Raw genomic sequence first — 16,442 nt, forward strand, 5'->3', positions numbered from 1 at the left:
AGCTAATAACACCAGGAATGTGTATAAATCTGTTAGACAGTTAAGACAAAGGCACAAATCGCACGTAGCTCTATGCTGAGATGGAACAGGAAAAATAATATGTGATAGTGAAATGAATGAAATTTAGAAAAATTATTTCCAAAACCTGTTAAGCATAGAAACTGATTTGGAAATAGACAGCAGTCTGTCACACCAAAGAAAGGATAGTGTCATGGAACCTATATCAATTAGTGAGGTTTAAAACGCAATCACTGCGTCAAAACATGGAAAGGCATCAGGGATTAATGACATACCATCGAAAGTATTCAAGATAGAAGTATTCATTATCACCAATATTGATGTTAGAGCTTGGAACAAGATTTGTCCTAAATTGTGTTGATATTTAGCCCGACTCTTGCACACGCCTCCTGTATACGTTCAGCATCAGTTTCATCTCTCCAAGACTATCCGAAATAAGGACTATATCGTCCGCGTAGCGCAAATTACTTAGGTATTGCCATCAATGTTTATACCTTTTTGGGTCCAATCCAGTTGTTTAAATGCACTCTCCAGGACTGTGATGAACAATTTGGGTTCAACATAATATTGTCTTGTCTTACCCCACGCCCAATGAGTATTCGGTCAGTACTTTCATGCAATTTTACCGTCATTGTAGGAATCCTTTAAATGTAATAAATAAGTTTGGTGTATCGATAATGGACTCTGCATTCTTGAAGTACTTGCAAAACTGCCATCAACTCAATTTAAATCAAATTTTATAAATACCTCTAAATACCCATCTTGGGTAAATACCTCCGGGTATATATCCAGGGAATTTTCCCTTGAAAATAAATACCCGGGTATTTAACAACACTGAAAACTAGAACTAATACTATACTTAGAACTAGAATCATTCGGGTTTAGCCGTCTTTAGAGACATGCGACTAAACCCAAATGATTCTAGTTCTAGGTATACAGGGTGTCTCAGCGAGACCGGTCCTTAGACGTTTCTGGGGTTCTGGCGAAAATAAAAATTTGAGAATTCAGACTTAAGTATTGTCAATTACGATCTCTTCGTCTAAAATATTTTCAGATTTCTTGCACTTCCGGTTATACCGGAAGCCGCCACCAACTTTATTTTTTTAAATGGAACACCTTGTATATTTTTACATATTTGGATTTGTCTGTTTTCAAGGTTTATAAATAACTTTACTTTTTGCAGTTTGATTCGGTCGTTCTCGAGTTATTCGAATTTTTCTAGAAAAATCTGCTCCAGCAGACATTTGTTCAAAAAATCAGAAAACACTCAATTTTTGGGATATCAATTTAGGATTGAGAACATGCTTAAGCAACATGATGGAGTATGTTTTGGTGCCGAGAACTGCGGTCTAGAACGTTTGATCACTTTACTATGGCACGTTAACTTTTCAAAATTTGGAAATACCATAACTTCATTTTTTTAAATGGCACCCCCCATATTTTATTTCTTAGTCGTCTTCGGTGTCTCATTCTACATCTTTTATATCCCATATGTCCCATACCTAATATTAATAGTTTGGGAGATAATTAGAGTTTTTTGAACAATGCACACATATCATATGGATATTTAGCCTAGTGTGCCATGAAAAACAAGCCTTCTCAATGAGTTCTTGTCAAAGACTCACTTGTTTACGTCACTTGATGCATGTGAGCTAATAATTCTCCCTTAATATTAGTACTGAAACGAGTTAAAATCGATAACAATAACGAAAGTAATATTTACACAAATCAAGAAATTCTTAATTTAATTTTTTTGCATGAAAAGCGCGACAAAGTTCGTAGTATGATTCCTAGATCTTCTTTGGCAGCTCGACTTGAGGTGTTGGGGCTGGGCTCGAAATAAGCCTAGGTATTCACCTCTTCCGTTGCATTATCTACTACATTTTTTGGTCAGTTTAACACGTGATTAATTCGTCCAAAATGCAAAAAATTTGCTTCTATTCCTCTAAATTTACCTTTTGTCATCGGAGATAAATGTGGATAATTTTCATTAAACATTCTGCAAGTTCTACTAAGAACTTGGTCGCACTTTTCGTGCACAAAAAATAAATTATGGATTTCTTCATTATTTACGTTATTAATATCCATTTTAACTGGTTTTAGACTCACAAGCATCAAACAACCTAAATTAGACTTTGACGTTTATCAGTTAAGTCATTAATCATTTGTTTTCCATGGCACACTAGGTTAATATCCATATGATATGTGAGCATTTTTCAAAAAACCCTAATTATTTCTCAAACTATTAATGTTAGGCATAGGACATATGGAATATAAAAGATGTAAAATGAGACGCCGAAGACGACTAAGTAATAAAATATGGGGGGTGCCATTTAAAAAAATGAAGTTATGGTGCTTCCAAATTTCGAAAAGTTAACGTATCATAGTAAAGTGACCAAACGATCTAGACAGCCATTCTGGGCACCAAAACATACTCCATTATGTTGTTTAAGCATGTTCTGAATCCTAAATTGATATCTCAAAAATTGAGTGTTCTATGATTTTTTGAACAAATGTCCGCTGGAGCAAATTTTTCTAGAAAAATTCGAATAACTCAAGAATTGCTGGTTCAAATTGCAAAAAGTAAAGTTATTTATAAACCTTCAAAACAGACAAATTCAAATATGTAAAAATATACAGGGTGTTCCATTTAAAAAAATAAAGTAGGTGGCGACTTCCGGTACAACCGGAAGTGCTAGAAATCTGAAAATATTTTAGATGAAGAGAACGTAATTGATAATACTTAAGTCTGCATTCTCAAATTTTTTGTTTGGCTAGAACCCCAGAAACGTCTAATGACCGGTCTCGCTGAGACACCCTGTATTGTTAGTTCTACATAGTAACAGTGCTAGTGTAAAACTAGAACTAACACTAGACCTAGAACTAGAAAGTTTCGGGTTTAGCGGTGCGTCTGATGGCGCACGGCTAAACTAGTTTTAATTGTTATGCAGTGCTAGACCTAGAACTAGAATCATTCGGGTTTAGCCGTCTTAAGAGATGTACGGCTAAACCCAAATGTTTCTAGTTCTAAGTCTAATGTTAGTTCTAGTGACAGTGCAAGTGTAAAACTAGAACTAACACTATACCTAGAACTAGAATCATTCAGGTTTAGCCGTCTTTAAAGACGTGTGGCTAAACCCAAATGATTCTAGGTCTAGTGTTAATTCTAGTTTTCATTGTTATTAAGAGCTAGATTGTTGTATATTTTTATTAAAGTAGTCGAAAGGTTAAATATACGTATTAGAAAAGTACGTATATTAAATTATATAGTAGAACTAGAATCATTTAGGTTTAGCCGGCTTAAGAGACGTGAACCAGAAGTGACACTAGCGGTATCCCACGCCAAATCGTTACCACCAATAGCAATATACCATGGTAACTCACTATAATATGGCGTCAGATTTGGCGGGATACTGCCACTGTCACTTCTGGTTATTCTGTGATTGATATACAGGCTGTTTCGAAACTTAACGTCAAACGAGTACCGGGCGAGAGGCCACCCATATCTGTTCTGGTAAAAATAAGAAAAAAATTCCATGTCGTTAGTTAAGTCGTAATAGATCAGAAATGTTCGCGAATAGTGACTTGGTGAATAGTGATTTTTTTAATAATGGAATCCTTATTAACCATGCTACTATAGAAGTCACAAATCAAACAACAAAAGTCGTTAGTTTTCCGAAAAAAAAAAAAAAAATTTGATCGAGTTAAGGTTAAAAGAATTTATGTCTATTATGTTTGACACACGATTTCTAAAAAAAAAGTAGTACAGCACCCTTGGCAAGTAATTTTAAAAGATGGCCTGTTTAGTTAAATTTCCAAAATAGTACAACACTTGCCATCTTTCTTTTCATAAAAAAATATTATTTCCTGCTTTTTTGAAAAAACCACGTTAAATTTCGGTACACCTGTATGTAACATAAATTTAAAAAAATCGTATCTCAAGAACGAATTAGGATGTCATAGTGAAACAAAAAACAATTTAAAACAAATTTACTTAGTAATCGAGGTTTTGAACATCATTTCTTCAAATTTTCAAAATTTCGGATTTATAATTTTTTGATTGTAACCTTGCATAACCTTAAACGTAAATGTTAGGGTAATTAATCTTAAGGTATCTCAAAAACTAATTGAGATATCGTTATGAAACAAAAGGCAGCTTAAACGAAATTTAATAAAGGTTTAATGCACCATAAATAATTAGTTATTTTCCATAATCATGGTTGTTATAATTTCTTCAATCAAACTCTGCATGTTTGACTCTTATAGATATGAAATATAAATTTTAAACAATCGTATCTTAAGAACGAAAGGAGATATCATCATGAAATAAAAAACACTTTAAAGCAAATTTACTTAGTAATCAAGGCTTTGAATATCATTTCTTCAAATCTTCAAACTTCGGAGCTATGATTTGCTTTTTTGATTGCAACTTTGCATAACCTTAAACGTATAAACATTAGGATAATTAATCTTGACGTATCTCAAAAATTAATTGAGATATCGTTATGAAATAAGAAGCAAATTAAAGGAAATTTAATAAAGATTTAATGTCCCATAAATAATTTCTTCAATTTTTTCAATCCAACTCTGCATGTTTGATTTTTATAGATATGAAATATAAATTTTAAACAATCATACCTCAAGAACGAAACGAAGTATCATCATGAAATAAAAAACAATTTAAAGCAAAAAGTAATCGAGGTTTTGAACATCAGAGAGAGAACTAAGTCTTTATTGGCTATCGACCGTTAGCTTATTAGGCCCTGGTAACAGTAATATAATATATAATTTCAAATATCTTTTTCTGTATCCATCGTAAGTGCTTCATAGATTGTCCAATGTTTATTGTCATTATCTTTTACGTCTCTTTTTAAACACATATTGTTTAATATCTGCCTGTTGTACTTTTTATTGATGAACTTCTTCTTTAGTTCTTTGTGCCTTAGTCTTATTGGTTTTATTTGTGTTTGAGCGTATAAATAGGCCTTCGTTGCTTATATTGTGTAGAGGTTTTCTTGGATGTCGTATTTTAGTTATTATTCTTATGCATTTCCTTTCTGCTTTATCAATGATATCTTTGGTCTCGGAAGTATTTTGCCCTTTTGATTGCTTCGTCTCTTTTGGTTTTGTAATGCTTGGATAGTTTAAGGGCATTATCCAAAATAATGCCCAGGTATTTTAGAAGGGGGCGCCTTGTTTGGATGTGAAAGGGAATGAGAATGTAGATGCTTACTTGTCTCGTTCTATTTTTCAAAAATTTGTCTATTAAAGTTATTATGTTTCTTTTGATGCCCATTTTTTCCATTTTGAATAACAATCCCATATACCAAACTGTATCGAACGCTTTGTTAATGTCCAGGAACAAAGTAATAGTTTTCTTATTTATTTTGTAATTTATATTTTAATTTGTGCTTCAGTTGGATGTAGTTTACAAGCAGGTTGGTTTATGCTTTCTGGGATTTTGCCTATGATCGGAAGGTGTGTGATTAGTCTGTAATTTTTGGGTAGATGATGGTCTGAATCGGGTTTGGGGATAGCAATAATGCTACCGATTTTCTATATATTCGGAATTTATCTCGACTTTAAACAATAATTCATAGACTTACATATGAATTTGTGTGTGTTGGAATTGAGGTTCCTTAGTAGGTGCTTTGTTACTAATAAGGTCTTTTCCTGGGAATGAATGTTTTCCTTTGTTGATGTAGTCTATGTATTCGTCTTCTTCAAAATCATTAATTGCTTCCGACTCAGTTGTTTTTTAATGAAATTTTCGTACCAATCCTTTACAATATTCTTGTTGTTGACGTCAAACAAAATATTTTCTTTTGGGCTAAACGCGATGTTAAAGTGTTTTGCTAATACATCGCATTTTTCTGGGGTTGTTTTGTGTTCTTTATCTTCCCATATTAAGAGATAAACTTATATTGTACAGAGTGGTTCAATGTTTTATAGAAATAACTTGCCATCTTCAATGTTAGGGTAATTAATCTTGACGTATCTTGTTGATTTAATTTAATGCTTATTGAAATCAAGACCAATCATAAAAACTATTTTTTCCAAAACAGTTTGAAGTTAAGAAATGAAACGTTTTAGATATGTAAAGGAATGTTTGAGGTTAGATTGTATCAAATTATAAGTTTCCAGAGTGATTTTTTTATATAAAATGTTGAAAATTGTTGATTTAATTTAATGCTTATTGAAATCACGATCAATCATAAAAACTATTTTTCCGAAACAGTTTGAAGTTAAGAAGTGAAACTTTTCAGAGATGTAAAGGAATGTTTGAGGTTAGGTTGTGCTAAATTATAAGCTTCCAGAGTGATTTTTTTATATAAAATGTTGAAAATTGTTGATTTAATTTAATGTTTATTGAAATCACGATCAATCATAAAAACTTTTTTTTCCGAAACAGTTTGAAGTTAAGAAGTAAAACTTTTCAGAGATGTAAAGGAATGTTTGAGGTTAGGTTGTGCCAAATTATAAGCTTCCAGAGTGATTTTTTTATATAACATATTGAAAATTGTTGATTTATTTTAATGCTTATTGAAATCACGACCAATCATAAAAACTATTTTTTCCAAAACAGTTTGAAGTTAAGAAATGAATCTTTTCGGAGATGTAAAGGAATGTTTGAGGTTAGGTTGTACCAAATTATAAGTTTCCAGAGTGATTTTTTTATATAAAATTTTGAAAATTGTTGATTTAATTTAATGCTTATTGAAATCACGATCAATCATAAAAACAATTTTTTCCGAAACAGTTTGAAGTTAAGAAATGAAACTTTTCGGAGATGTAAAGGAATGTTTGAGGTTAGGTTGTACCAAATTATAAGTTTCCAGAGTGATTTTTTTATATAACATATTGAAAATTGTTGATTTATTTTAATGCTTATTGAAATCACGATCAATCATAAAAACTTTTTTTTCCGAAACAGTTTGAAGTTAAGAAATGAAACTTTTCGGAGATGTAAAGGAATGTTTGAGGTTAGGTTGTACCAAATTATAAGTTTCCAGAGTGATTTTTTTATATAACATATTGAAAATTGTTGATTTATTTTAATGCTTATTCAAATCACGACCAATCATAAAAACTATTTTTTCCGAAACAGTTTGAAGTTAAGAAATGAAACTTTTCGGAGATGTAAAGGAATGTTTGAGGTTAGGTTGTACCAAATTATAAGTTTCCAGAGTGATTTTTTTATATAAAATTTTGAAAATTGTTGATTTATTTTAATGCTTATTGAAATCACGACCAATCATAAAAACTATTTTTTCCAAAACAGTTTGAAGTTAAGAAATGAATCTTTTCGGAGATGTAAAGGAATGTTTGAGGTTAGGTTGTACCAAATTATAAGTTTCCAGAGTGATTTTTTTATATAAAATTTTGAAAATTGTTGATTTAATTTAATGCTTATTGAAATCACGACCAATCATAAAACCTATTTTTTCCAAAACAGTTTGAAGTTAAGAAATGAATCTTTTCGGAGATGTAAAGGAATGTTTGAGGTTAGGTTGTACCAAATTATATATAAGTTTTCAAAATGATTTTTTTATATAAAATTTTGAAAATTTTTGACTTAATTTAACGCATATTGAAATCACGACGAATCATAAAAACTATTTTTTCCAAAATAGTTTGAAGTTAAGAAATGAAACTTTTCAGAGATGTAAAGGAATGTTTGAGGTTAGGTTATACCAAACTATAAGCTTCCAGAGTGATCTTTTTATATAAAAATTTGAAAATTGTTGATTTAATTTAACGTTTATTGAAATCACGACCAATCATAAAAACTATTTTTTCCAAAACAGTTTGAAGTTAAGAAATGAAACTTTTCAGAGATGTAAAGGAATGTTTTAGGTTAGGTTATGCCAAATTAGAAGCTTCCAGAGCGATTTTTTTAACGTTTATTGAAATCACGACCAATCATAAAAACTATTTTTTTCAAAACAGTTTGAAGTTAAGAAATGAATCTTTTCAAAGATGTAAAGGAATGTTTGAGGTTAGGTTATACCAAATTATAAGCTTCCAGAGTGATTTTTTTATATAACGTATTGAAAATTGTTGATTTATTTTAATGCTTATTGAAATCACGACCAATCATAAAAACTATTTTTTCCAAAACAGTTTGAAGTTAAGAAATGAAACTTTTCGGAGATGTAAAAGAATGTTTGAGGTTAGGTTGTACCAAATTATAAGCTTCCAGAGTGATTTTTTTATATAAAATTATGAAAATTGTTGATTTATTTTAATGCTTATTGAAATCACGACCAATCATAAAAACTATTTTTTCCAAAACAGTTTGAAGTTAAGACATTAATCTTTTCGGAGATGTAAAGGAATGTTTGAGGTTAGGTTGTACCAAATTATAAGTTTCCAGAGTGATTTTTTTATATAAAATTTTGAAAATTGTTGATTTAATTTAATGCTTATTGAAATCACGATCAATCATAAAAACTATTTTTTCCGAAACAGTTTGAAGTTAAGAAATGAAACTTTTCAGAGATGTAAAGGAATGTTTGAGGTTAGGTTATACCAAATTATGAAACGAATTGAGATATGGTTATGAAATAAAAAGCAGTTTAAGGAAATTTAATACAGATTTAATGCACTATAAATAATTTCTTATTTTCCATGATCATGCTTGTTATGATTTTTTCAATCCAACGCCGCATGTTTGATTGTTAAGATAAAAAATATAAATTTTAAAATATCTTATCTCAAGCAGGAATTGAGATATCATCATGGAATAAAGAACGTTTTGAAGCAAATTTAGTGAAGATTTAACGTGCCATACTATTTTTTAAATACAACGCTACTTGTTTCATTGTAAACTACAATTTTTCCCATTTTAATTAATACCTCATGTTTAATCAACTTCCAAATATATATTTTCAACAACGTTTATTTATAGACTTGTCCGTCATAAAAATATTAAATTATTATTTATTCACGTAAAATAAATAATTGAAATTTGATGTGTTAAAAAGGAAGAAAATATAAAATAAAATATTTTTGTAACAAATGGTGGAGTCGCCGGTTTAGTAAAAGAGCATACAAACTATACACGCGTAGGTCGTTATTTTCGTATAATGGCGGCGTTATTTCCATAGAAAAGCGCGTTATGCACACAATAGTCCAACGTAATCATCGCTGAAAGCTGAGTTTTGCGGTCGAAAGCTCCGCCGGCTACACTCTACACCAAGAGCAATATACGTCATAGGTGAGTTTTAATGCAATTGCGAAAAGTTTTATACTTTATAAACTTCACTAGACAACGTAGCACTTAATAATTTTTATTTAGGGGTGCTTATTTGCCCTCTGAGAAGAAAAGACTCTTCTAAGTACATTATTTGTTTAGTATTGAATTTTTTTGAAAATGTGGTTAGTCCTAGTTTTATAGGTCGCGTGTTTGCTCTTAAAGTTCAAGAAGGGCGGAGGTAAATAAACAAGAGCAAGGTAAACTCGTTGTCTCTGCTGCAGCATTTGGATATCGATCGAGGATTTCAAATTTGCCCCAGTTGACTATCAACATATTCTCTTTTTACAGAAATTCAAAGATACGTTTAAGTTATTTCCAGATTGGAACAAACTAGTACAAGAAGTTGCAAAGTACCGAAATGTTCTCCCGTATAGCTTGTTGTTCGAGAGACATAATTCGCCGCGAAAAGTGATAATACCAACAAACTAAAAGGGCTTCTTGCCGAGATACAACTGCACCACCATGCCAACGAGTATAAAGCAGAAAGCTTCGTTATTGTTTCCGCCTAAGCGGGCAAACTTGCAAATCCTGCAAGTAAATACATTCGCAGATGTCGTCGTTGTCGCATTGTCATTTCAAACTAAAAAGAAACCCATACAATAGAATATTTTTATTTATTTCAATGAATTTATAATGTTCAGAGAAATGATTGAAATAATTTAATCTAACGAATTCAAATTTTTTCCCTAGGACATGATATTTCCATATTCAGACAGATAAAAACATGATAAATGTCTGCAGAGCTATCTCAGTTCTTGCAAACGAGGTATCATCTAAGGAAAACGTGTCAGCGAATGCACACGGTCTAGAGATGGAAACTGGCGAAATGGGTGTCCCCATTTTGCGAATGCTGTGTAAGTAGTGCGATAATGTTATTTCAAAGACTGATGTCATTTACGTTCTAATAAGAACCCAAAAACGTTTTCTTGGGCAAAAACTAAATCTCATTTGTAGCTGTTACTATAATAGAATTTCCTTTATCCCTCCCTTTTAATATTAGATCAAATACATCTTGTTAACTACTCGTTTAGTCTAAAAAGCGATAAATTGTAAAAGGGGAATAAAATAAAAAGAAAATTTCGGTCTCCCGGCTTTGTTTCACCGAAAAGGACGTTAATTGCAGTTTTAATTTTTAAACGACCCGATACTTTCTACTTTCGTTTTCGATTTAATATTAGTTCTAATTTTGTATTAGGACTAACACAAGACCTAGAACTTGAATCATTCGGGTTTAGCCGTCTTCAGAGACGTGCGGTTAAATCCGAATGTTTAAGAGTTTGGAGATTATTGGTTGTTGATCGAAGTGGTTAGAAACAAATTGGTTAGTGTCAAATCCATGAGAAACAACTGGGTGAGACACAACTGGATGAGAAACAACGGATTATTGATGAACAATTGGTTGATGGACAACTGGTTCATTGATATAAGCTGTTTGTGGAACATTAACCGTGTATGGTTTTGGTACATGAACTGCGTAAGGTTGTGGGACGGGGTGTGGTACTTGTTGTTGTACTTTAACGTAAACTGGAGTTTTCACTTGATAAGGAACCTTCCTGTGTACGGTAACTGACAATGAGTATGGTTTTGGTACTTCAACTGGGACATGTTCGTGTTTGGTTACTTCAACGTTGTATTGTTTTGGTACCTCAACTGGTACAGCAACCTTTTTGGTGATGGTGACAGTGTATGGTTTAGGTACTTCAACCGGAACTGGGACTTTCTGTGCAACAGTTATGGTTTTGGAACCTCAACGGGAACCTTAACTTTGACTTTGTAAGGAATTGGAACTTTTCTATCAACGGTAACATGGTAGGGTTGAGGAACTGGAACTCCAACTTGTCTAGTTGCAGTTTGGATTTGGGGAACAACCACTGTTTGCGGTGCTTGATGAATAACTGGAGTAGAGTGAGCAACCACGGGAGTTTGGTGGAATAACTGGAGTAGAGTGAGCAACCACGGGAGTTTGGTGGAAAACTGGAGTAGAGTGAGCAACAACAGAAGAAGCTTGGTGGAAAACTGGAGTAGAGTGAGCAAGAACAGATGAAGCTTGGTGGAAAGTTGGAGTAGAATATCCAAGAACAGCGCCGTGTGTGTTGTGTTGCGTCAACGGTATTGATTAAGCAACGTAAGGTGTGGAATAAACGTTTGGTGTCAAAACCGATTGTGAAAAGGATGATACAGGGATAGCTGAAAAAATTCCAGTGCCAACAACGCTAGGAGAATCCGCTGGAATATCCATAACCGTAACCCAAAGACCTCTTTGGTTTCGGTTCATCCTTTTTAGCGGCAACAGTCGCAAGATAGCCGTCTTCAGAGATGTGCGGCTAAATCCGAATATTGCTAGTTCTAGGTCTAGTGTTAGTTCTAGTATTGTAGTACCATTAGTGGTGGAACGGATATCCGGAAACTATCCGGTATCCGGCGTACCCGGTCATTTTTTAAAATCCGGCCGGATATTAAAAAGCTATTACTTAGTACTCAATAGGACTTTTTTCATTGAATACAACTTTATTTATATCATGGTTTATCATTAGCAACCTCATTGTAACAATCCCAATACGATATATAAAATCTCTTGTTGCAGTTTCGTCTAGTTTTCTTCTCTTCGCTTGTAATTCATCATCACATTCATTATTAACAGAACTGTCGCTGTTATCACTTTCGATTATTAATTAAAGTATCGATAGTTAATCGAAATGAAGAGTCATACGAAGTATATAGAAAATATAAAAGAGAACACAGGGTTGATAGGTGAAGCAAAGAAAGAAGCTAACAAAACATTCATTGTTCACGCTGAGCACAAAGAAAAAGGCAATATGGCATCTGATAAATAAAGAAAGAAAACATAAAACAAACAATGGATTAACCGTATCACTAGATCCTGAAGAAAGTAATGTACAGGGTGTCCCAATTTCGATGTCCGCATAGGCTATCTCCGAAACTAAAACAGATAGAAAAAAAGTAGCTTACATGTCATGATCTCGTTTTTCGAGAAAATGTTAATGCCGAAAACTCCGAACAGCTATCGTCTTTTGTTTTCGCCCTATCGGCAAAAACTGAAAATTTCGCGAAAACGACAATCGCGAATATCTCACTTATTATCAAAGATGCAGTATTATAAAGAAAACATTATATGGGCAACTTTTTACGAAGAATTCAGTGGCGTAGGTAGAATTTTTTCCCATCTTTTATTTTCGAGATTTTACACGTAACTTAATTTTTTTAAATGGAAACTATAGTTGGCTATGACCTAAATTAATTTGTTATTTTCTTCTGATAACAAATATATATAGTTTGTTGGGTATATTTCTTATAGTTATTGAATAATTAACAAAAATTCATTTTAAAATTCATTATTTACGTGCCGGAGATGTCAATCTACGATTAGAATTTTGTAGATGATATTTAGAAAAATTAAATAATCTGCTGTTTGTTCAAAATATCATCTGGACGGATGAAATCTCTGAGTGTTCAAAGAAGATTAGGGATCAATGTATGGTGTGCCCTTTTAGATAATAGAATTTTTGCATATAGTATCTACCATAAAAACTTAAACTAAGGTAAATACCTCAATGTATTAAGGCAGCACATTTGGTCAGCCTTTGGTCGACAATTTGCCATTAAATATGTCTTAAATAATATATTTTCAATATGACGGAGCACCAGCACATAATACCAGAGTTGTTAGTGAATTTTTAAATACTGCTACAAACTTTGGCAATAATTGGAAACAATGTTTTCCATCATGGTATGGTTATCGCCATAACAACAGTTAAGTTTTAAATACATACAATAGTTTGTACAATACTATTTTTCCATTTTGATGTATTCATATGTCTTACAATTGTTATCATTACTACCTATTGTTTTTTTGTATATTACTACATTTGTATTTTTCTTTTTCCCTTTTGTATTCCTGTAATTGGGTGGAGACCTGTTGGAATAAAGCATTAATTATTATTAAGCATTTATTATTATTTTAAAGTGTTGTAATTTGTGTATATAGAGGGTGTCCCGCAACGATTGTACAATACTGCATCAGCGTATTCTCTGATCGAAAACAGACAAGAAAAGTCTAATAAACATAGGTCCGAAAATGGACCAATTTCGAGATATTCAAAGTTTTAGTTTCATAAGCTGACCTATTGTAAACATCATTAATTCTAACGATTTAGATGCAGTAATTATATGATTACCATGGTTACGATGGTTAAGATATAGTTTAATAAATAATAAGATAATATTAAGTTAATTAATACAGTTCATTAATAATTTAACAAAACAAGTAACAAAGATTGTCGAAGAAAATCGTTCAACCAGCATAAAAACAACGAATATTTAACAAATTGGAAAAGATTCATGTCATAATAAATGTTCAATATGCGCACCATTTACTTCTAAACACAAACGGATACGTTTTCTAAATGAACTTCTAATGCGTTCAAAGATACCAGGAATTTGTTTTACTGTGTCAAATGCGTTACTAATTTTATTCTTCAAATCCTGCACATTTTGAACGTCTTCAGAATAAACAATTTGTTTTAAATGTCCCCAAAACCAAAAATCTAACGGATTTAAATCTGGTGAACGAGGTGGCCCTCCTCGGCCAATCCACTTATTGCCAAATCTGTTATTTAAGTATGCTCGAGTAGCGCGTGCATAATCGTGCATAAAGTAGCAATCTTCTAGAATTTGTTGAGGTAATTCATCAAATGCCTCTGTAAGGTCATTTTGTAAAAAATGTATGTAGGCATCGGCTGTCAATCTCTTTGGAAGAAAAAATGGACCTAATAACTGATCACCTATAACTCCAGCCCATACATTAACACTGAATCGCCACTGATGATGAGTTTCTAGTATTGCATGGGGATTTTCATCGCTCCAAACGTGCGCATTATGAATATTAAAAATTCCGCTTTGAGTAAATGTTGCTTTATCCGTAAATACCATGTTTATGGGAAAGTCGACGTTTACTACCTCTTCCTGTATGGCCCACCTACAAAAAATCTCTCTTTTTTCGCTTTTTGTTAGAGCTTGAACGGTGTTGTAATGATAAGGATAAAGCAACTGCTCCCTTAAAATGCGGTGAACGATTGTTTTGTTAATGTTAACAAGAATTACAGACAGAAATTCTTCCAATGCTGGTTGAGGCATTTTCATCGACTCTTCTCAAAACTGCTTGTTCTAATTCCACAGGCCTTGTGTAATGTCTCTCCGTGGAATGGCTGTGGGTTACGCTTCCCGTTTCTTTTAATCTGAGAAATAGTCTGCTAAAGGTGTGACTATTAGGCAATCGCCTGATCGGGAACCTTTGCGTATAATGACGAGCTGCTAACGACGCATTTCCATCAGCTAGTCCGTAACAATACACCATATCCGCCATCTCTTCCTTGGAGTAATTAATAGGAGACATACTTAATAATTTTATTAAATTAAATAGTAAAATAATAATTTCGTGAAGTATTATTATTTTTTTTTTATTAGACAACTTATCGTAATCATAGTAACGACTTCATTATTATAAAAACAAATTTAAATTCATGATGTTAACAATATCAACTTATGAAACTAAATCTTTGAATATCTCGAAAATGGTCCATTTTCGGACCTATGTTTATTAGGCTTTTTTTGTTTATTTTTGATCATAGAATACGCTGATGCAGTTTTGTACAATCGTTGCGGGACACCTTGTATATTTTCTTTTTAATTGACTTTCATGTAATGTTTTTATTGCACTGAATAAAGTATATTTATTTATCCTCTTTTTAATACAAAAAGCCGTTTTGGAAAATCACTTTTAGTTCTTGAGAAATAAATTTTTGAAATAATCGACAATTTTTTCGAATTTTGCAGTTTTCGCCGATTAAGTTTTAAAAATTCGTATAACATCCAGTTCTTGGAACATAAGTATGAAAATTTTTCTTCAAAAGGACCAAACCGTTTTGAAAAATAATTTTTAGTTTTTGAGAAAACAATATTTGTAGTTTTGATAAAATTTTCGATGTTACAATTTTCATCGATAACTTTCAAAATTCGCTATAAAATTTATTTCTTGAACGATCCTTGTGGAAATATCGCCAATTATTAATTAAAGTATCCTCTTTTTAATACAACAAGCTGTTTTCAAAAATCACTTTCAGTTCATGAGAAACAAATTTTTGAAATGAACTACAATATCGTCGAATTAGCAATTTTCGCCGATTAAATTTTAAAAATTCGTATAAAATCCAGTTCTTGGAATATGAGTATGAAAATTTCCCAAAGTGTTAATAAAAGTGTCCTACTTCCAATGAACAAACCGGTTTTGAAAAATAGTTTTTAGTTTTTGAGAAAACAATATTTGTAGTTTTGATAAAATTTTCGATGTTGCAATTTTCATCGATAATTTTAAAAATTCGGTATAAAATTAATTTCTTGAAGGATCTTTGTGGAAATATCGCCAATTATTAATTAAAGTGTCCTCTTTTTAATACAACAAGCCGTTTTCAAAAATCACTTTCAGTTCATGAGAAACAAATTTTTGAAATGAACTACAATATCGTCTACAATTTTCGCCGATTAAGTTTTAAAAATTCGTATAAAATCCAGTTCTTGGAATTTGACTATGACAATTTCCCAAAATGTTATTAAAAGTGTCCTCTTTCCAATGAACCAACCCGTTTTGAAAAATAACTTTTAGTTTTTGAGAAAGCAATATTTGAAGTTTTGATAAAATTTTCGATGTTACAATTTTCATCGATAACTTGCAAAATTCGCTATAGAATTCATTTCTTGAAGGATCCTTGTGCAAATATCACCAACTATTAATTAAAGTATACTCTTTTTAATGCAACAAGCCGTTTTCAAAAATCACTTTCAGTTCATAAGAAACAAATTTTTGAAATGAACGACAATTTTTTCGAATTTTGCAATTTTCGCCGATTAAGGTTTAAAAATTCGTATAAAATCCAGTTCTTGGAATATGAGTATGAAAATGTCCCAAACTGTTAATAAAAGAGTCTTCTTTCCTATGAACCAACCCGTTTTGAAAAATAGTTTTTAGTTTTTGAGAAAACAATATTTGAAGTTTTGATAAAATTTTCGATGTTGCAATTTTCATCGATAACTTGCAAAATTCGCTATAAAATTCATTTCTTGAAGGATCCTTGTGGAAATATCACCAATT

General features: G+C 31.8%; 1 protein-coding gene across 1 annotated transcript; it reads right to left on the reverse strand.

The window, feature by feature from the left end:
- Positions 1-10,658: 10,658 nt before the first annotated feature.
- LOC111417782 (mantle protein-like) lies at positions 10,659-14,660 on the reverse strand. The gene is made up of 3 exons (XM_071194986.1): positions 14,399-14,660; positions 11,042-11,172; positions 10,659-10,997 (listed from the first exon to the last, which is right to left on the reverse strand). Exons 1-3 carry the CDS (start codon positions 14,658-14,660, stop codon positions 10,659-10,661), a joined length of 732 nt encoding a protein of 243 aa, XP_071051087.1.
- Between the last annotated feature and the right edge of the window lie 1,782 nt (positions 14,661-16,442).

The sequence above is a fragment of the Onthophagus taurus genome, chromosome 3, assembly GCF_036711975.1.
Source record: "Onthophagus taurus isolate NC chromosome 3, IU_Otau_3.0, whole genome shotgun sequence".
In the NCBI taxonomy this organism is placed as follows: Eukaryota; Metazoa; Arthropoda; class Insecta; order Coleoptera; family Scarabaeidae; genus Onthophagus; species Onthophagus taurus.

Bases quoted from the DNA above. Each gene is read 5' to 3' on its own strand.
- LOC111417782 (XM_071194986.1), bottom strand. From the start codon at position 14,660: ATGGCGGATATGGTGTATTGTTACGGACTAGCTGATGGAAATGCGTCG. The intron at 11,173-14,398 runs GTAATTCTTGTT...ACTCTACTCCAG, and splicing joins CATTGGAAGAATTTCTGTCT to TTATTCATCAAGCACCGCAA. The intron at 10,998-11,041 runs GTTAAGGTTCCC...ACTGTTGCACAG, and splicing joins CAATTCCTTACAAAGTCAAA to AAAGTCCCAGTTCCGGTTGA.